The sequence below is a fragment of the Pecten maximus genome, chromosome 16 (genome assembly GCF_902652985.1).
Source record: "Pecten maximus chromosome 16, xPecMax1.1, whole genome shotgun sequence".
Lineage (NCBI taxonomy): Eukaryota > Metazoa > Mollusca > Bivalvia > Pectinida > Pectinidae > Pecten > Pecten maximus.
In genome coordinates this window covers 1,191,301-1,215,585 of record NC_047030.1, presented here as the reverse complement: position 1 = coordinate 1,215,585, position 24,285 = coordinate 1,191,301, and the positions used below count along the sequence as shown (strand labels likewise).

Genomic DNA, 24,285 nt, shown 5'->3' with positions numbered 1-24,285 from the left:
CAGAGATATTCATATAGGTCACATCAGTACTGTACTAATTACACATCTTGGTCATCTTCCTAATTTATCATCTTTTGTATTATTCAAACTATATCACCAACGAAATGTAAAACAAATAAAGAAAAAGACAAAGACGTTATAAATAAACAAATTTAAATATGTTCTGTATAACAACAGTAAAAGCTGTTAATTTCATTGTCCTATTTGAACGAGATCATCCATCCAGGCCCAAAACTTTCTACACAGAACCCTCATCATGAGTCACTCGGGATGGATTCCATGCTAACGTCAGCTGTTTAAGATACTTACTTGTCAATTTTGAACAGAAATGGAAAAGAAATCTCGATGACTGGATACCTTAAAAATGAATAGATAACATTATTGTACATTTAATCGTAATACTTTCGATAAAGAAAAAAAAATCAGTAATTTTAGAAAGAGATTTTAATAAATGATTAAGCGATGAAACAAACATTATCTAAAATAACATGTTCACATTTTCACGAGTATATATCATTAAAATGTGTGACGGGATTATCCTCAGTCCCAGAATAGACAACAAGGAAATACAACCCCAACATTACCGTCCATTTATGGCCTTCCATGTCAGATCTCGTGGGCGCGTTTGTATACGACTACTTTAAAGTCATTGTTTACAGGTTGTCTCTCTTAACTCAGATAAAACACTTGCCCACGCGTCGCTGCTTCAATGTCGTAAACTCTCCTTATAACACACATGTTTGCCTTAGAGTGGAAGCGCGTGAAGGATCTTACTGTTGGGGGACACCCATCTTCGCTAACCAAGGGTTACTCTACGCTAAGCTCCATTTCACATGGAGCTTAGCGTAGAGTAACCCTTGGTTAGCGAAGATGGGGGACACCAGGGTACCTGATGATTATGTTAAAGGTGTGCTACCAATGTACTACCCGACCGCCTGGGCTGTATGTACTTTATTTGGCAATCGATGTAACGTTTCCCAAATTGGTACGGAACGCCTTTTTTGTATATACACATGTATAATAGCATGGAAAAGAAATCTGCATTGATTATACTATAAATGGAACGACACTATAAATATACTTGGGTTTGACACTTTTCAACCTTTTACTTTTATTTCTTGATTACCTATATGTATCACTTTCGGTTCTTATCATCACTGACGAGTCCCAGTAGGACGAAACACCTGTATGGTACAGTTTAATTCATTTTGGGTCTATTTTATCTTACTCTCAATTAACGATTAACGTATTGAACGATACTACAATGTAATATCTGTGTCTTTTGTACAAGATTTAATTAATACGTTTAAAACATTTCTCAGAATCCTCCTCCGACTTTCTTGAAGTGCTTTATTTTCCACTTTTTTTATTTTTTTTTTTTTTAATTTTTCACTACATTTGTATGCCATTCTGTTATGGAATTACTGAGTCAATGCAGGACACGAGTACCCAAAAGTATTGTGTATATATGTTGATAATACGGCCAAGATTTGACCAGAGATGAGTTTTATCGAAATCTATACCTCAATGATAGAAAGAGGGAAAATAAAATGAAAAAAAAAGCGCAAAAAAAGGTTTTATTTATCCGCGTTTCCATTTAAATTCGTTACTGTTTTCATCGATGTGGCGTCCTGTTTATCCCTATAAACTGACATCCGTGCTCACTGATACGCTATATGTTGTTCTGTCGTCACTACCCAGGTATCTCTTTTGGTTAGTTTTTCAGGTGTGGTCGTATGGTATATAGTACGTCCATAGTTTGTTCTCGTTTTAGTAATTCTGAGTTTGACATACAGTTTCGGTATTTCCTGGTTGTCCTTCCAATACGAGCGGCTGACTTTAACTGTACGATACTGTTACAAACAGTGTATCTTATTTGAAGGTACCATACAGGTACATACTACAGGAAAACGAAATATAGTAATAGTAAAAAATTTTAATAATAAGAAAATTGGTCTAACAAAGTAACGTATATTCGGTGTATCGACAGATATACGACAGAAAATGAGGTATTGTAGTGATCATTGCCTTGCGTAGTAATACAGATTTTCATGGTGTCCCTCGGAAACGGTATAATAACCCCTGCCGTCCGCGTCCCACGCCACGGCCTCCGCATGTTTATTATAGTGGAACTGGACACCTACAGGGCTCTGAAGCAATGATTCTCTGATACTTAACCCGTCCGCTTTCTGCCAATAGAAAACCTGATGGTGGGTCTGTATCAAAATGTCCTGACCATTAGGGGATATGTCTCCGCCCGTGGGGTCATTACTTCCGGTTGAAAGCGGAAGTGTGACGAGGTGACTAACATTAACTGTCACTGTGGGAGTATTCCAAGCAGAACTGCTGATTACCCCGAGTTGACCTTGACCGTCGTCTACCTGTAGATAGATACACATACAAACTAGCTATCTACATGTATATTGAGTATTATTATTGGTAAACATTCTGAGCTGTATAATGTATTTATACCACTATACTGAGTGTCATAGTAACAAATTCTGAGTGTATGACTGTATTATACGACATATACAAGTATTCTTGGTATAATTTCTGGCTGTAATGTAATACCACATACTGAATATTCATGGTATCCTTCTGAGCTGGTATTATTATACCACTTCTATCCGGTCATTCTCCATATCGGAAACATCTGACTGTGTCTATGTATGTATACTGACTATCTATACAGGGTATCTATAGGTAAACATTCTGACTGTGTAATGATTATAACCTATACAGATTTCTATATAGGAAACTTCTGAGCGTGTATGTCTGTATCACATATGCATGACATGGTAGTGGTGATATGGTAACTGTCTGAGTATAAGATTTTACACCTTCCTGAAACGAGTATAAGGGTAATAACATTGAGTCTATGGTATTATCCCTACAGAGTATTTATATGGAAACCATTCTGAGTGTGTAATTCTGAGCTATATAATGTATTTATACCCACCATACAGAGTATTCTATATGGTAAACATTCTGAGCTGTGTAATGTATTTATACACACGATACAGAGTATTCTATATGGTAAACATTCTGAGCTGTATAATGTATTTATACACACTATACAGAGTATTCTATATGGTAAACATTCTGAGCTATATAATGTATTTATACCCACCATACAGAGTATTCTATATGGTAAACATTCTGAGCTGTGTAATGTATTTATACACACTATCTATACAGATTATTCTATATGGTAAACATTCTGAGCTGTGTAATGTATTTATACACACTATACAGAGTATTCTATATGGTAAACATTCTGAGCTGTGTAATGTATTTATACACACTATCTATACAGAGTATTCTATATGGTAAACATTCTGAGCTGTGTAATGTATTTATACACACTATCTATACAGAGTATTCTATATGGTAAACATTCTGAGCTGTGTAATGTATTTATACACACTATACAGAGTATTCTATATGGTAAACATTCTGAGCTGTGTAATGTATTTATATACACTATCTATACAGAGTATTCTATATGGTAAACATTCTGAGCTGTGTAATGTATTTATACACACTATACAGAGTATTCTATATGGTAAACGTTCTGAGCTGTGTACTTTATTTATACACACTATACAGAGTATTCTATATGGTAAACATTCTGAGCTGTATAATGTATTTATACACACTATACAGAGTATTCTATATGGTAAACATTCTGAGCTGTATAATGTATTTATACACACTATACAGAGTATTCTATATGGTAAACATTCTGAGCTGTGTAATGTATTTATACACACTATACTGAGTATTCTGTATGGTAAACATTCTGAGTTGTATAATGTATTTATACACACTATACAGAGTATTCTATATGGTAAACATTCTGAGTTGTATAATGTATTCATATACACACTATACTGAGTATTCTGTATGGTAAACATTCTGAGCTGTGTAATGTATTTATACACACTATCTATACAGAGTATTCTATATGGTAAACATTCTGAGCTGTGTAATGTATTTATACACACTATACAGAGTATTCTATATGGTAAACATTCTGAGCTGTGTAATGTATTTATACACACTATACAGAGTATTCTATATGGTTAACATTCTGAGCTGTATAATGTATTTATACACACTATACAGAGTATTCTATACGGTAAACATTCTGAGCTGTGTAATGTATTTATACACACTATACAGAGTATTCTATATGGTAAACATTCTGAGCTGTGTAATGTATTTATACACACTATACAGAGTATTCTATATGGTAAACATTCTGAGCTGTGTAATGTATTTATATACACTATACAGAGTATTCTATATGGTAAACATTCTGAGCTGTGTAATGTATTTATACACACTATACTGAGTATTCTATATGGTAAACATTCTGAGCTGTATAATGTATTTATACACACTATACAGAGTATTCTACATGGTAAACATTCTGAGCTGTATAATGTATTTATACACACTATCTATACTGAGTATTCTATATGGTAAACATTCTGAGCTGTATAATGTATTTATACACACTATACAGAGTATTCTATATGGTAAACATTCTGAGCTGTGTAATGTATTTATACACACTATACAGAGTATTCTATATGGTAAACATTCTGAGCTGTGTAATGTATTTATACACACTATACAGAGTATTCTATATGGTAAACATTCTGAGCTGTGTAATGTATTTATACACTATCTATACTGGGTATTCTATATGGTAAACATTCTGAGCTATATAATGTATTTATACACACTATCTATACAGAGTATTCTATATGGTAAGCATTCTGAGCTGTGTAATGTATTTATACACACTATACAGAGTATTCTATATGGTAAACATTCTGAGCTGTGTAATGTATTTATACACACAATACAGAGTATTCTATATGGTAAACATTGTGAGCTGTGTAATGTAATTATACACACTATACAGAGTATTCTATATGGTAAACATTCTGAGCTGTATAATGTATTTATACACACTATCTATACAGAGTATTCTATATGGTAAACATTCTGAGCTGTGTAATGTATTTATACACACTATACAGAGTATTCTATACGGTAAACATTCTGAGCTGTGTAATGTATTTATACACACTATACAGAGTATTCTATACGGTAAACATTCTGAGCTGTGTAATGTATTTATACACACTATACAGAGTATTCTATATGGTAAACATTCTGAGGTGTATAATGTATTTATACACACTATCTATACAGAGTATTCTATATGGTAAACATTCTGAGCTGTGTAATGTATTTATACACACTATCTATACAGAGTATTCTATATGGTAAACATTCTGAGCTGTGTAATGTATTTATACACACTATACAGAGTATTCTATATGGTAAACATTGTGAGCTGCGTAATGTATTTATACACACTATACAGAGTATTCTATATGGTAAACATTGTGAGCTGCGTAATGTATTTATACACACTATACAGAGTATTCTATATGGTAAACATTCTGAGCTGTGTAATGTATTTATACACACTATACAGAGTATTCTATATGGTAAACATTCTGAGTTGTGTAATGTATTTATACACACTATACAGAGTATTCTATATGGTAAACATTCTGAGCTGTGTAATGTATTTATACACACTATACAGAGTATTCTATATGGTAAACATTCTGAGCTGTGTAATGTATTTATACACACTATACAGAGTATTCTATATGGTAAACATTCTGAGCTGTATAATGTATTATACACACTATACAGAGTATTCTATATGGTAAACATTCTGAGCTGTGTAATGTATTTATACACACTATACAGAGTATTCTATATGGTAAACATTCTGAGGTGTATAATGTATTTATACACACTATCTATACAGAGTATTCTATACGGTAAACATTCTGAGCTGTGTAATGTATTTATACACACTATCTATACAGAGTATTCTATATGGTAAACATTCTGAGCTGTGTAATGTATTTATACACACTATACAGAGTATTCTATATGGTAAACATTCTGAACTGTGTAATGTATTTATACACACTATACAGAGTATTCTATATGGTAAACATTCTGAGGTGTATAATGTATTTATACACACTATACAGAGTATTCTATATGGTAAACATTCTGAGCTGTGTAATGTATTTATACACACTATCTATACTGAGTATTCTATATGGTAAACATTCTGAGCTGTGTAATGTATTGATACACACTATTTATACTGAGTATTCTGTATGGTAAACATTCTGAGCTGTGTAATGTATTTATACACACTATCTATACTGAGTATTCTGTATGGTAAACATTCTGAGCTGTGTAATGTATTTATACACACTATACAGAGTATTCTATATGGTAAACATTCTGAGCTGTGTAATGTATTTATACACACTATACAGAGTATTCTATATGGTAAACATTCTGAGCTGTGTAATGTATTTATACACACTATACAGAGTATTCTATATGGTAAACATTCTGAGCTGTGTAATGTATTTATATACACACTATACAGAGTATTCTATATGGTAAACAATCTGAGCTGCGTAATGTTTTTATACACACTATACAGAGTATTCTATATGGTAAACATTCTGAGCTGTATAATGTATTTATACACACTATCTATACTGGGTATTCTATATGGTAAACATTCTGAGCTGTGTAATGTATTTACATACACTATACTGAGTATTCTATATGGTAAACATTCTGAGCTGTGTAATGTATTTATACACACTATACAGAGTATTCTATATGGTAAACATTCTGAGCTGTGTAATGTATTTATACACACTATACAGAGTATTCTATATGGTAAACATTCTGAGCTGTATAATGTATTTATACACACTATCTATACAGAGTATTCTATATGGTAAACATTCTGAGTTGTGTAATGTATTTATACACACTATACAGAGTATTCTATATGGTAAACATTCTGAGCTGTGTAATGTATTTATACACACTATACAGAATATTCTATATGGTAAACATTCTGAGCTGTGTAATGTATTTATACACACTATACAGAGTATTCTATATGGTAAACATTCTGAGCTGTGTAATGTATTTATACACACTATACAGAGTATTCTATATGGTAAACATTCTGAGCTGTATAATGTATTTATACACACTATCTATACAGAGTATTCTATATGGTAAACATTCTGAGTTGTGTAATGTATTTATACACACTATCTATACAGAGTATTCTATACGGTAAACATTCTGAGCCGTGTAATGTATTTATATACACTATCTATACTGAGTATTCTATATGGTAAACATTCTGAGCTGTGTAATGTATTTATACACACTATACAGAGTATTCTATATGGTAAACATTCTGAGCTGTGTAATGTATTTATATACACTATACAGAGTATTCTATACGGTAAACATTCTGAGTTGTGTAATGTATTTATACACACTATCTATACAGGGTATTCTATATGGTAAACATTCTGAGTTGTGTAATGCATTTATACAAACTATACAGAGTATTCTATATGGTAAACATTCTGAGCTGTATAATGTATTTATACAAACTATCTATACTGAGTATTCTATATGGTAAACATTCTGAGCTGTGTAATGCATTATACACACTATACAGAGTATTCTATATGGTAAACATTCTGAGCTGTGTAATGTATTTATATACACTATACAGAGTATTCTATATGGTAAACATTCTGAGCTGTGTAATGTATTTATACACACTATCTATACTGAGTATTCTATATGGTAAACATTCTGAGCTGTATAATGTATTTATACACACTATACAGAGTATTCTATATGGTAAACATTCTGAGCTGTGTAATGTATTTATACACACTATACAGAGTATTCTATATGGTAAACATTCTGAGCTGTATAATGTATTTATACACTATCTATACTGAGTATTCTATATGGTAAACATTCTGAGCTGTGTAATGTATTTATACACACTATACAGAGTATTCTATATGGTAAACATTCTGAGATGTATAATGTATTCATACACACTATCTATACAGAGTATTCTATATGGTAAACATTCTGAGCTGTGTAATGTATTTATACACACTATACAGAGTATTCTATATGGTAAACATTCTGAGCTGTGTAATGTACTTATACACACTATACAGAGTATTCTATATGGTAAACATTGTGAGCTGTGTAATGTATTTATACACACTATCTATACAGAGTATTCTATATGGTAAACATTCTGAGCTGTGTAATGTATTTATACACACTATACAGAGTATTCTATATGGTAAACATTCTGAGCTGTGTAATGTATTTATACACACTATACAGAGTATTCTATATGGTAAACATTCTGAGCTGTGTAATGTATTTACCTGAGATATAACGTAAATGTTACGTTGGGGGTCCACCATAAGTTGTGTAATGTATTACCTTAGATATTACGTAAATGTTACGTTGGGGGTCCACCATAAGTTGTGTAATGTATTACCTTAGATATTACGTAAATGTTACGTTGTGGGTCCACCATAAGTTGTGTAATGTACAATTTTGTATTTACCTTAGCTATGACGTAAATGTTACGTTGTGGGTCCACCATAAGTTGTGTAATGTATTACCTTAGATATGACGTAAATGTTACGTTGTGGGTCCACCATAAGTGTTTCACAGTCTTGTTGTTGAGGATTCCACCTAAATTAAAAACATAATTATGATAAAAAAAATTGATTTAAATTTCATTTTATGTAGTAAAGGTTCTGAGATAATTAATATTATAATACTCTGTGCTCTGTAGTATACTCGTATTTCCTTAAGCTATTTTATAGGATTAATAAGTATCATTTTTGTTTTAATTTAGTTTTAAATATAATGTATATTACTAGATCGTACCAATCGGTTTAAACTATAGAAAAATTATCGAATTGTTTATTTATAATTATAAAAACCAATACACGTAGTACATATTTTATATAATTATAAAAAAATCCCAATATAATTAGCACACATTATATATGATTATAAAAAAACATGTCATCATAGAAACAAATATACTTAGTACACAATACATAGAAGTATAAATAACCAATATACTCAGTACATGTTAAATATAATTAAACAAAAACAAAAACAAAAAAACAAAAACAAGAAAATATACTTAGTACACAATACATATAAGTATAAATAACCAATATACTCAGTACATTTAAATATAATTCAAAAAGAAAAAAAACAACACAAAAAAAAACAAGAAAATATACTTAGTACATATTTTCTATAATTAAAATAGTCAATATGCATTATAAATAGCTATAAAAACCTACATACTTAGTACATATTACGTATAAATAATAATACCGGAAAGTAAGCTTCGCTTCGACGTCGACCGTAATTTCTTGGGAATCTCTGATGACTGGCTCTCGAATTTTGTAAATAATATTATGTGCTCCATCTCCGGAATGATCACCAATATCACCTAAAAGCGGACAAGGAAGACAATTCGGTCAGAATTTGAAGAAACTTGATTTTGCTGTCTTTATGAATGACTATTGTTAAAAAAAACCCATAAAGAGCCCTCTCTATGATATAGGATAGAACTGTACGGGTATAAGAGAATAGTTATTGTTAGGAGATCGTTTCCTCTCACACATATTTATTTAGTTAAAACAGACTTGCTGTTCAAACAATTTACATGTGAAAGAAATTTTGTCTAGGAATGGAAAACGAAAACAAGTCTACAATTAAGAACTTCTTTCATAGACAAGCAAGATTACAATTCATAATGGATTTATTTATTTATTTATCTATTTATTTATCTACACAAGTGCCCTGTTTGTTATATTTTCCTTTCCTTAAACACATATGATATACAATAAACAACATTGATTTAATTGTTAAATCTCTATAATGTTTGATGAAGTTTCTTTTATCCTCAATGTTACACAAGAAATGTGATTTTGTGTTTGTAATGACTATCGGTACGATTACTGGCTTACTGGCGGAAAACACATTTGATATTGATTACAATCACACCTACCTATATATATGCAGTGTCCCCCGTTGTCGTCACAAGGCCCACACGCGATGTCCTCCCAGTCATAGTTATGGGCACCATGGACATGAATGGTTGTCTGTTGATAAAAATATATACCAGCCAACAAGTAACAAGACAGGAAATAGAATCGTATAGGAATAGATAGGTGGTCAACTGGCTCTAGGAAACAACCAAAAGGATGACTGGATAAAACAATAAACACAGTGACCAGATATTCTCCACAACAATACATATTTTTAGTTTAAACATATTTTATTACCATATATTGCAAAAGGATTGGACACAAGTTTTACAAATATTATCAACGCACTACATATACATCATAAGGTGGCATTAACAGTAATGCTACATACATACGCTACTTTTGTTTGTTTGTTTTTGTTTAACTTCCTATTAACAGCCATGGTCATTTAAGGACGTGCCAGATTTTAGAGGTGGAGGAAAGCGGAGTACACGGAGAAAAACCACCGGCCTACGGTCAGTACCTGGCAACTTCCCCACGTAGGTTTTGAATTCTCAACCCAGTGATGGAGGGCTGGTGATAAAGTATCGGGACACATTAACCATCCGGCCACTTAACAGGATATTGCTGTTACGAATGTGTGAGAGTTCTATGAAAACCCAAATCGTCATTTTACCTTATTGAAGTCACGCATTGTAAAGTTTTCTATAGAAATGGTACACAAAACTGTTTTGCCAATTTACACCTGCACTTTACCCTTTTTGGTACTGACGAGGCAACCAGCACAATTAGTTTGACCAATTCCGTCAGTCATGACGATTACTTTAGCTTTCTGTTTGGTGAAATGACAGAGGCGTGAGAGTGTTATTTACAGAGATTGGTGATATTTTTCCTGATAAGATAAACGATTTGGATGATTAGTGTGTGAGGACTTCAAGGGCTACATAGGGGATATGTGTCTTGAAATCCTCAAGTGTAGTGCATTGTACTGCTGCTACATGAAGATGTTCCACTGTTGTAGATTATACTGTCGTCTGCGAATAGTCTGAGTGCACTGTGGTGTATGCATTCGTGTAAGTCATTGATATAGATGAGGAAAAGGATAGGTCCCAAACAGGTTCAACGAGGGACTCCTGATGTATGTGTCCTTCGTAGCAGAGATATTTCTGAATGAGTGTGTATGCGCATGTCTAGTTCTGGTGTCTACTGGGTTGAGAATGGTCATGCAATCAACGGCAACTATTTGATGTATTATTTTGTAGAATAGTATTAGTTTGGATTGCAGCCGTCGTGTTTGTAGTGTTGGACATTGAAGTTTGTACGTATTGTATATCATGTCTGTGACAGAACTAGTGTTGTGGTATTTGTTGTTGACATATCGTGCTACTCTGCGTTGTGTTTTTTCTGTCTGTTGAATTTGGTTTGTGTTATAGGGGTCCCATATAGAAGTATTCTAGTTTGGGTCTCACTAGGGCTTTGTATGCATGTTTTATATGTGGTGAGCTAATTTTGAGATTGCGTTTCAAAAAGATCCGAGTGATATATTGTATTGGAGGTGATGTTGTTGGTGTGTTTGTCCAATTGTAGGTTGTTTTGTAGTGTAAGGCCTAAATATTTGTTATAGTCTACTTGTTGGAGTGTGTGATTGTTGGGTATTGTATTTCGTTTTCGCGTTATGTTTATGATGTTGCATTGGTCTGGGTGGAGCTTCGTGAGCCAACTCGATTCATACTGTTCTTCTGCCTTGACGTCTTCTTGTAGTGTTATTGTGTCGTCCTTTTTGTGAATTGTTTTGTATATGATACTGTCGTCTGCGAATAGTCTGAGTATACTGTGTTGTATGCATTCATGGAAGTCGTTGATATAGATAAGAAAAAGGATAGGTCCCAAACAGGTTCCTTGAGGGACTCCTGATGTTACGCGTATTGTGTCTGATGTTTTACCCTTATGTACTACTGTTTGTGTGCGTTGTGAGAGAAAGTCTGTGTTCCATGTCTGTGTATTACCTGTGTGTTACCTGTTATGCCATAATATACGTATTTGTACTGCAAGCGTTAATGTGGAACTTTGTCGAAAGCTTTGGTGAAGTCAATGATGATGATATTTGTCTGTTTGCTATTGTTGTTATTTTGTGCAAGGTCGTGTTTGAATGTGGCGAGCTGAGTTTCGCATGACCTGAAGGATCTGAAGCTGATTTTTTTTATTATAACATTTTTATATTATGACGATCAGTGGCTATTGCAGCAGTTTACCTTTAACTCTCCAGTGAGAGCACTGATCGCATAAACTTTGGGTCCGTCCCCCTTATCGTTGTGACTGTACAGGATGTTGGGGTTTACTCTGCTCGCGCATAAACCGGAAGTTTCATCCAGAGCATTCACGTGACCCAAAGCAGTTCCAGGCAGGAAATGTGGAGAATCTAGAAATTTAGGTAGTGCTTCAAACTGTGTTTTCGTCTGATCTATTCGTTAACAAAACTGAATAGGGAAATACATGCAAATAATTAATTTTCTATTGTTTGTACGCAGAATGCGGCTTTCTGATTGGTTGAAATTTCTTTTTCATACCACTATAATTAATTTTTCTTTGTTTTCATGGTAAATACTGTGATTGGTCGAAAAATTCTTTTCATTCTTCTATGAAAGAAATTCCGAGAATTTTGTTTGCAAACTTCTGTAAGAATCCGCTACGCGGATTCATACAGTTTGCAAACAAAATTTGTTTCATACCCCGATGAAACTAAAAAAAAAATGACGTCAATGCTTAAATGAAAAATATTCCGAGAATGGCGCGAAAAATGTGACGTCACAATACGACAATTGACGTTGCGTATTGATTTGAGAAAAAGAATCCCATATAAAACCAGTAAAATTCTACATAAAACATGTTTTAAATTAGAAAATTATTTTCAAAAATTAATTATAAGCGTTGATGTCAATTATTCTTTAGTTTCATAGGGGTATGAAACAAATTTTGTTTGCAAACTTCTGGATTCATACAGTTTGCAAACAAAATTTCGTTCATACCTCGATGAAACTAAAAAAAATTACATCAATGCTTAAATGGAAATAGGACAGAATGTTTTAACATTTTTATGTGTATGCACTGAAATGGAAGTCTGGGATGCGGAATTTCATGTCTCGCTACACCTACTACGACTCTCTGAAATTACTTAGTCTAAAACAGGAAACGGATAAATAAATGAATGTAAAATAAAAATTGAAAAAAAAAACAAACCACGTGCTGGACCACGTGCATTTACCCTTCGGTTTTTAATCACATTGGGACCGAGACGCGCTTCCAATCAGACACATGAGAGTGAGTTTTATAATGTTATCATAATATTTGATTCGTATTATTGTAACATAGGTGGAAATGATTATAAAACAAGTACAAATTATACCCTGAGACAACAAAGATGATATTTACAATTGCAACAATAATAATTAACTAATAAAGTAATCAATGCAAATTCTGGCGTTTTTGTTTGTATGAATATAGTTGTTAAATATGCTGAACATACCTCTGGCTTGAAGTGAAATAGACGAAGCATGTATGTTCCCCAGGAAGGAAAGAGAAGTCAGATATAAGGCCAACATGCTTAAGTCACGTTGTGTTCGGACAGATTACGGTTCAGGCTTTTATAGTCACGCATGCCAGATAGCAATAAGTGCTGAATTTAGATCACATGCATATCATTGATGTGTATTTCCTGTTGTGTTCGTCATGCTCTCTGTATTCAAATTAAATAACCGTCACTCCCACGCGATTATTCTGTGATGAACGACAAAAGGAAAGTATCAGAAACATCAATAATAGTTTATGTTCAATATTTTAGCATTTCTCATTCTCCATTTATTTTTAAATTGTTCTTACACAATCATTCTAATGAACACAACACCAACAAAAATGGAATTTTTAAAAAGAAACATAAATTGGAGAGGATGAAGCACCTGTTTATTATACTATTTGATCTCACAGTAATTACAGTTCAAATATAGCGAAATATCATCTCGAAATTATCACCAAAGTCTATGAAAAAGTCACTACAACCTTCAATATGTCATTTCGTCAGAGGTACCATATCAACAGTCCAGTTACTTTATAACTCTCGGCATGTAATCTTCATCATATTCATAACTACAATTAATGGATAATTGACATAATTAACTAAAGTTTACTAGAAGGGGCCCTAGAAGATACCCGATCACATCATACTGACAACCAGTCCTCACCACCATACAGTGAGCAGTAAACACCTTTTAGACATTTAAAGACGTCTCGGCTAGGTGATAGATCACGTGAGCTTCCTCGCAGGTGCAAATACTTCGTTAAAGGTCATAGGTGAGGCAGTGTTGAGAATATTTAAAAGAAAAACATGTTTAAAAAGAAGAAAAACGACCTATACCTTTTTGGAAACCTGGTATAGCCGATATTTTTTAACATTCGTTTTTGAAGAATTTTGGTGTATTTTATTTCAAGTAATCGAAAGTGTCTGTTATAAGACACTTTAACACTAGCCCTCCACCTCTGGGTTGCGAGTTCGAAACCTACGTGGGGCAGTTGCCAGGTACTGACCGTAGGCCGGTGGTTTTTCTCCGGGTACTCCGGCTTTCCTCCACCTTTAAAACCTGGCACGTCCTTAAATGACCCTGGCTGTTAATAGGACGTTAAACAAAAAACAAACCAAACTGTTACAACTCAATATTGTATGCAGATCATTTATAAGGCTTGTCTTGCGGTATAATTTGATAAGCATATTGAGGTCAAAACAAAATAATTTGACATATTGTGTGGAAATTATGTTTTATGCTATGATAGAACACGTGTAAATTTTGGAAAGTATGAAATGTATTTCATTTACCATCTGCTATGATGAATGTTATCCTTAAAACATGAAAATGTATTGATGGCAAAACAAAGCATTAATTACGGTTCTTACGTTACATATAAAAAAAACATTCCGACATAGTAACTACAATTCAATCTCAAAATTGATGAAACGAGGATTTGCTTTTAAACTCCTACAAAAAAGTACAGGGAGAACAGGACCAGGTGACCCGAGAGGGCAAGCGTCTTCTGCTTCATCGACGACACCCTTCATACAAATCTAGGTCACGACGACACCCTTCATACAAATTCAGGTCACGACGACACCCTTCATACAAATCTAGGTCACGACGACCCTTCATACAAATTCAGGTCACGACGACACCCTTCATACAAATCTAGGTCACGACGACACCCGCCATACAAATTCAGGTCACGACGACACCCGCCATACATATCTAGGTCACGACGACACCCGCCATGCAAATTTATGTCACGACGACACCCGCTATACAAATCTAGGTCACGACGACACCCGCCATACAAATTCAAGTCAAATGTGGGTTTAGTCAAAATCTCAAAGAAGAGTGAGGGTGGTGAACCACTAGGAATATCAATAAACATGAAACATGTATGACGTCATAAAACATAAGGGGATATAATATTTCTAAATACTACCATGATATCGACCTTAACACTTTCTCATTGTCTTCATCAACCAGCAACTCTCGAAATCTTGTGTTAATTTCTCCGTCAATAGTCAATATCTGTCACGGAAATCCCGATAAATTAACTAACTTTATAATTATGATAAACTTTTAATGCTATGGAAGTTCTACGAATGGTTTTTCGTATTATATCGATGTTTTTCATTATAATGTAATCTTATATGATGTAACTAAAATTCTTCTAGACAAACTACCAGTTAGTAGATCTTTGACCTAAATCCACACTTTACCATATCAGGGGCCGTGTCACACTTTATCGTGGACAAGTACTGGTTCCTTATTCTATCACTTATGATAAGTTTATTTACTGCTTACACTCGTGATAGACCTGTGGTATTCATCAACAATCACTTGTGACGGAAAAGGGGCCGCGGTGGCCGAGTGGTTAAGGTGTCCCGACACGCGGTGGCCGAGTGGTTAAGGTGTCCCGACACTTTAACACTAGCCCTCCACCTCTGGGTTGCGAGTTCGAAACCTAAGTGGGGCAGTTGCCAGGTACTGACCGTAGGCCGGTGGTTTTTCTCCGGGTACTCCGGCTTTCCTCCACCTCCAAAACCTGGCACGTCCTTAAATGACCCTGGCTGTTAATAGGACGTTAAACAAAAAAACAAACAAAAAACAAATGTAGCGTATGATATGTACCATTACTGTTAATGCCATCGTATGATGTATATATATGCAAATTGTGACGGAAAACAATATCTGTTGTTGTCGATACCTACAGTGTTGTTGACTGAAACAAAAAAAAAACAACTAAAGGCAAGGAAGAAATGTCTGTAACGACACAGCGTCGAAATGCTTCTTACCGACGCTGTATATTACTCATCAAAATGTCACCAATCTCACATTCATGCTATTTTATTAATTTGCAATGTCTTTATTTACGATTGAGATTAAACCAAAACACGTACATTAAATGACATATTTGATTCAACACTAAACCGTGCTTTCTTCATCAACACTTACTTCCTGCTGCAGCTTCGGTGAGTCAGGTGATGAGTGTTGATGTGGCTTTTGGTTTATACATATGCAAAGTAAATACATGTATCTCGTACGGTCACATTGACAGAGGAATGTGGTCAACTAGATGCCACCAGAGCGTTATACGTAACACGCATACATTACGATACGTATCTGCATCTTAGACCCTACTATTGCCTCTGCATTCTCCAAACCTGTAGCGGAGTGAGCAAGACGCTGGTGAGACCACCCTAAAATATCTTGGTTTGCTGTAACCCGACCAGGGGGTCTTACATATGGGTAGGTAAGTAGGTAGGTACAGTAGGTAGTACTGTAACCCGACCAGGGGGTCTTACATATGGGTAGGTAGGTACATTATTTTTTGTAAGTAGGGCTGTAACCCGACCAGGGGGTCTTACATATGGATAGGTAGGTAGGGCTGTAACCCGACCAGGAGGTCTTACATATGGGTAGGTAGGTAGGGCTGAAATTTTTGTATACAGTTCTGAACGCAGATTTTCCAACCTTTAATACGAAAACAAACCAGAATATGGAAATCATTATTTATTTTGTGTTCTTAAACAAAAGAAACACACGCCAACCTTTTTTAGGTTTGGGAGAGGTAGTTTCAAACCTGCACAGCAACTACATAGATATCCGGAACAATCAAATCGTTAAAAACAATGTTTTATTTTTCACAATATATTTTTTTTTTGAGTCGGCGGATTTTTTCTGGGTCGGGCGGGTTACGCCAAACCAGCTATATATTTATTTTGGCCTAATATATCTGGGTACCTTCTAATCTCCAGTTGTTTCCTAAGAAGCTGGCTGATGCTGAAACCAAATGTATTGTGACACCCCTTAGACCCCCGGTGTACCCAACATGTCGTGTATAGATTGTCATCCCAGTCTGTCGGTGATCTACTACGTTCTGTTAAACCAGAATTGTGCTTTCCTGTAAGAAGATAATTGAACCTGAAATTAATATATGTGACCATTCTTGGGGTCTTGCCACCAGGCTTCCAAGACCCAGGAGGTTTGTCAAACGGAAAATTTAATCTGGATAAGTCAACTGGAATTGTAAAGGCTAGCGACAGACGTATGAAAATACTGCAAATATAAATTTAATGTCTGACGTAAGCGGAACGTGGTTTTTAAAAAACAAAACTTAGCTAGTTTATAGGAGTTACGTCCCTTTACATTAACCGTGGCCAGCACAGGAAACGGAGCAAATCTGAAGTTAGTTTGAACTGATATGTTTTGCATATAAAATATCATTTGAGCTTATTTTTTATTTAAATTAAGTTTAGACAATCAACCATGATATCATCTACAATCTTACAGTTTTCAACACTTAGGCTAGTAAAGTTATTAGTTCTAAGACATCATTTTAACTTTATATAAGTTATCTATGAAATGGTAAATAGGATATATTGGGTTATATTCATAGCAAAGTACATAACGAAAATATACCAGTATATTTTATACCGAATGTAATACTTCTGTAAATAGACAAACCCATAACAAAATATATCAAAATGTATTGTTGTAATATCTGCTTCATATTGTATATATTGGACAGATAGCACTAGACCTAAAGAGTTAACACTACAGACTGGTAGACTTTATTGGACATTTCCCTCGTGATAAATGTCTCCTCGCGTTCCAATAAATTGTAAGTAACCACAGTCTTATTGGAAACGTGTGGAAACAGACATTTACTATTTGTAGTTTACATGTTATAAATAATTCCTTGTAATAAGTGGTGAGAGTGATTTATAGTAACACACATATACAGCGGCCATTTCTAGTCTTATTGGTAAATTGTAAAGCATCTTCTGACAGCTTGTAAATCGATTTCACGAGTATGCACTCCTAACGATAAGAACAAGCTGTTAGGAAACAATAGATTGTTGAATGTCAAGATTTATGTAAACATCCTGAATTACGGGTACTTTGATATAAATAAAACCCTCGAGCGGATTACTGGTTGTATGATGATGCAAACATATATATTGATACATAGGGTGTGTTTTAGAGAACATGAAGTATTTATCAATATTGAATAATCTACTTATCCTTTGTGTAATACAAGCGTATATAAACACAGGTGTTTTATGTGTTGTATATCCAATTAATAAATATAATAAAGTATATACACAAGTGTATGTTGACCTCAGAAGGTTGTGATATCCAGAAACATTGATAGAGTCCATATATACAGTTATCCAGATCACTAAAACAACAATGAATATCGAAACGAAACCTTAATTCTGAATCAAAATCGATAAAGGAGGGTAAAGGGCGAACAACTACATCTAGATTTGTTGAGTAACTACAAAGAATAAGACCACGTGCTCCTAGACAGTGAGCGTCTTCTGCTTCATCGACGACAGGCGAATCTAGGTCAAATACTGGTTTGTCACATTCTCAAAATGAGAACTAATGTGATGACTACGGAGCCACTGAGGATATCAACAAACATCTGAGTTTATATCGCACATGGAAATATAATAGTACTAAATTAGATCAAGATGTCGAACATAAAACTGTCCCATGTTCATCAACCCACATCTCGCGAAACCTAGTTTTGTCAATGTTTCCGTCCGTAGTCGGCATCTGTCATGGGAATTGTAATTATGGGAACTCGTCCTTGGATATAGAACCAAGATTGTTTGTATTTAGGTGTTTAATGGTCTTGCTAAAGCCAAGACCATGTGAGTACGGGTGTCGAGGAGACAACTAGAATAAGAACACAAAGCGTAGAAAGACAAATATTAGTGAGGAATGAAAGGAAAGATTTCAGATGTTTACGTGTTACCATGGGGACAGAAGGTCTATTTTGGTCTCTTCACCGTCCCTTTAATAGATGACAAGGAGGGAAATCCTCCATTCTTCAGGGGCCCACTTTTAGTCGCCTTTAACGATCAAGATGCGATGGGAAAGCGGGCCATATTCTAGGGCTCTCCAATATTCTCAACAGAAGACACATTGGAGAAACCACCCCCCTTTTTTATAGAGAGAAACAACACTGGTTATAGGACCAAATGGGGCATGTTAACACCATAGTTAGGGGAACCAGGAATCCCACTGTATCTAGATTAACAATTGGGAAGTTTAAGCATTCAAACTTAGCATACGGCTTAGTTGTAAGCTGTCCCTGCTGGTTACGTTGTAAAGATCGAGGTAAGCAGCTGATGTCGATGTGTCTGTAGTGTCCTTGATTTCATGTTTTAAAGGGTATATTTCTCCTTTAAAGATCGTCAATATACCGCTGTATCTTTAGGTAAATTTAAAAGATATTGGTCTTTGTTACCTGTTCTGATCAGATCTGCAATACCAAATCAATATTTCAGGAGACTGAGAATGTTAGTGTCTGGAGCTGGTGTTAATTCGTCGTTTGTTTAAAGTCTTGCTGATAATTGTCGCTTCAACAAGTTAAGAAAATTGTGATTGAGATGACGTTTACTCTGATGTAACCTATTTGTTGGCAATGAAGTTTCACCTGCGTACCGCTCACAATTCATCGGTGATATAATCAACTTTAGGTTGATTGTTATCAATAATTCAATGCAAAATTCATAACTGACATTTTAATAAAGTACTATTACCTTGCAGGATGTTTAAAGCGTCTAAGTAACAACAGAAGTTTAGATATTAGAAGTACGAGAATCACATCTGCGAGACCATAGTTATATTTAATATAATGTCCGTCATATTCCAGAGGGACGTGTGAGAAAACACCATTTGTGTGTAACTATTTCATTGTTGACATTGTTAGATATGACCCTATTAGTTGACAGGTATTATCCCATATGTCATAGGATCAGTGATAATCAGACAGGACATGACATAAATACCATTAATTAATGTCGATCTATTATGTTGATACTATGAAAAAGTAAATCAATTTATTAATCTACCACTCATAAATTGATTTACAGTAAGGTCAAACTTCAATAAAGATTCCGTATTGAATAGATTTTGTCAACATCTACAGCAATGTGCAGTATTTTTTTTCACAAGGGATCCCTTTTTTGAAATCGGGAGAGATAAAAAAATAAAGGTTTGTTTGAGATTTGCGTATCTTGTTTGAAGATCCAACATAAAAAGTGAAAACAATAATTCTTATGGAATTTCATTTATTTGACAATTATACAAATAAAACTAAAACATCATGAAACAACAAGATAATAAATCAGGTTTAATAACAATCAACATCCGTTGATATGTTATATTTTACACGTATAAGAACAATCAACACGTTTCACAATGGTTTTCTCATTATAACCAAAATACTTTGCATTGAACAGATACATTGTAATAGTTTAATATCGGGCTAGGCATTCAATTAACAATGTGATTTTTGGTTCAAATAACACCAGAACACTAAATATCAACAACATTAAATAAGAAAACTTTCTCATTTCAACAGTTCAACATGTTTATATTTTAAATATTTTTGCTGAACGCGATACTTTCCGAAACACCTGTTTATAAAAAACCTCGAATTATTATCAGGTAGATATTATCATCCATTGTCGTTGATACAATAGTATATTTTTGCTTTATTGCTGATATTTAAAAATATTGTTCTGTATTGCGGCAAACGTAATCTGAGACAAAACGTCGACACAAAGATAAAAAAAACAAGTCCATTATATTATAATAAAAGTTAGCTTACCATCCTTAAGGACTCTAAGCCTATTAACACAAATGTACTGTAAATCACTTAGATTTCGCGACTTTTTTTATTTCGCGAACTTAACTTTATAAACATATTCGCGAACGAATGATAAGTTATTTGAGTCTCGGACTCCTATATTGGTAATCGATAGCTTGGTGATGTCCAAATATGTTACTTTCGTACAAATAACTGTGAATGCACGATTGCCTCTCCTCCCCGCGTATTGTCGCGAAAATAAAGCTCACGCGAAATGTAAGTGATTTACAGTAGTTAACGACGTATATATCTATATATACACCAAACAGATTCTTGTCAATACACAAAATTGTTTCGAATATGAGAGAAAGCTTTCAAAAACTTTATCTGCCAACAAAACTGTAGATTAAAATGTTGAAAGTGTAAGATAACATCCGGTATTATAATAATTCCATGTGTTTATGATTAGATTTTAAAATGTAAAGTAAAAAAACAAACAAAAAAGGCATTTAAAAAAATGTAAGCACAGATATATACAGATACTGTCTGTCCACATCATATGCCAGTATGTGGGCGGATCTAAACCTTACTAATACTGTTTAATTGACAAAAACCCGTTTAAAAAATCAGAAAACAGCTGACAGGGTCACAATATCATTTTAACAGCAGTGATATTTCCTGTACACAAAAATCTTCTTTTTATAGGAAGAACTATGTCACACTAACCGTATGTTGCTATCCACTATCTCTGAATGAGATGAATGGGAGGCACGAACAGAGAACGTAATCCAGCTTGAATCCTTCAGTCTGATATAATATAAGAGATAACGTGTATAAATAACAACATTTAAATTCCCTTGAGCATCATTCAAGCCTCCCATTACATAACTAATGCATATTTAAGTAGTTTTATAACGTGCTTTTTCTTGCAAATAAACTGGTATGAAAAGTAAATTAAAATGTCGGCGTTCCTTTCACTTTAACTCGAAGTAACCTGTTAAGTTAAGTAGAAATTAACCTGAAGTTTGCTTTAATCGCAGTCATTAGATATAGTGCAAAATTAAAAACCCATCAATATCTTGTCATGAATTAAATATTTTACAAATGAAGTGAAGATGCATGTATATATACATACAAAATCATTAGTTTTGACATGAAGGTTTTGCGAAAAATTTGAAAAATCACAAAGTGTTAACTATAGAGCAATTCATATACACATTTAACGTAATCTAGTTACATTATCCTTGATCAACAGGCTTCAATACAGCATAGCAGTCGCTTCTGAACTATCATTATAAGTCAAATGAAAAATAAGGTACAATTTAAAAATAATTCATGGGAAAAGTACAACATATTTTCTTAGAAAAGGAAACCGAAATAAAAGTGTTTCATTGTACATGTATATGTAACATCATTATACCCCTAAAATATCTAGCCCTTTTCAATGAATTACTCTTCACCGTTTCATTTGTATTGCAAATAATAACGGACTGTTACGAATAAACAATCATATCAATGTATATCCATTCCTTAATTTAGTTAAATATATACATTCATAATCAAATATTCTTCCTAAACACAGGCGAAAATAATAAACCGCGTAAATGAAGTCATTTGCAGTAATAGACTGACATAGATAAAACAGTTCAACATCAATAGCATCGCTCCATTCTTTACGCAACATTTATGATACCCTGTATACAATTCAGTGCACGTCATACAATACGCCTACCTCCTTTTGACCAAAGATCAAAAGCTAAACAATGAACAAAGACAAAATATGAAAAGATGAAACAAAACAAACAAAAAGATATGAAAAATAAATAATGTTAAACAGACAATACGGTGTTATCAGTGGTCGTAATGGATGTATGGAATGATATGTTTTAAGAATATATCAAAATCTAGCAACATTTAGAACTTCCATTACATTTGAAGTCAACATCTATCAAAACGGACAACAATATGTACAATTAAAATATATTTTACTCATATGAACCTCATCAGTAACTGTCAATAATGCATGTATTTATGAACCACAAGAACGTGGATACATACATGTATATGACGTCATCGTTTATAAATCAAAACTGCGTTTCTCATGAATGAATTAAGAATCAAACTTTGCGAATTGTCAAAGAACAAAAGCATTATGTTTGATGAAGAGCCACACGAAGGACATGGTATTTACAGATTTTATGACCAGTATCAATAACCAATAAGTATAAGAGGGATCACTGAAACAGGTATAACAGTATTATACATCTGCTGTTTATCGCCAAATATCAAATACCAATTAGAGTTGCACCTATACATGTATCAAACACCAAACAGGTAGATGATCATCGCCAAGTATCATGCATACTAAGAGATTATCGCAAGTTTTCAAATCAGTTAGCTGATCATCTCCAGGTATCATGCATACTAAGGGATTATCGCCAATTCTCAAATCATTTAGCTGTTCATCACTGAGTGTCAAACATCAGTTAAGAGTTTATCAGCAAGTATTCTATTTACACAATGAGCAGATCCTACTGTAGTATTTACATTGCTTTCTATGTTTTATCGGAAGGATTTCATCATATAAGACTTGCTTAAGTCCTTAATATCTGAACATTTCAAGTTAGACAATACAGAACTATCTTGCAATAGACTGAATTTGTTATCGACAGATTAAGTATGATGACCTTCGCGTGCCATATCGCTATTGCAATATCATCATAGTTGATCGACACGTGATTTTGTATCTGTATAATAATAAATTACATGTTAACACTGATAAGAACTATATCCCCAATACTGGTAAACTATTCTTTCAATTTTAAATTTCATTTATGAAAGCCGCACAGAACTGAAAAAAGTCATTGCGAATATATGTACATGTGTCTTTCTTAGTTCCACAGTTTCCATTAGACTGCCCCCCCCCCCCCCCCCCCCCCCCCATTGACCTTTAAAATAATAATATTGGTGGCACACGATCTATAAGTATTTAGTGTTTATTTGTTTATTTATCCTTGTAAATGATACTTCACATGTCTGTCCGATCAAATCCATTGTTAATATTCATATGAAAATTATTTGTTTCGTGTTTTTAATTATCTGTTTT

At 33.8% G+C, this 24,285-nt stretch overlaps 1 protein-coding gene across 1 annotated transcript; it reads right to left on the bottom strand.

The window, feature by feature from the left end:
• Window positions 1–1,006: 1,006 nt before the first annotated feature.
• On the bottom strand, window positions 1,007–13,624 carry LOC117345264. The gene is made up of 6 exons (XM_033908309.1): window positions 13,522–13,624; window positions 12,251–12,417; window positions 10,019–10,112; window positions 9,340–9,457; window positions 8,604–8,676; window positions 1,007–2,381 (listed from the first exon to the last, which is right to left on the bottom strand). Exons 1-6 carry the CDS (start codon window positions 13,595–13,597, stop codon window positions 2,022–2,024), a joined length of 888 nt encoding a protein of 295 aa, XP_033764200.1. The 5' UTR covers window positions 13,598–13,624; the 3' UTR covers window positions 1,007–2,021.
• Between the last annotated feature and the right edge of the window lie 10,661 nt (window positions 13,625–24,285).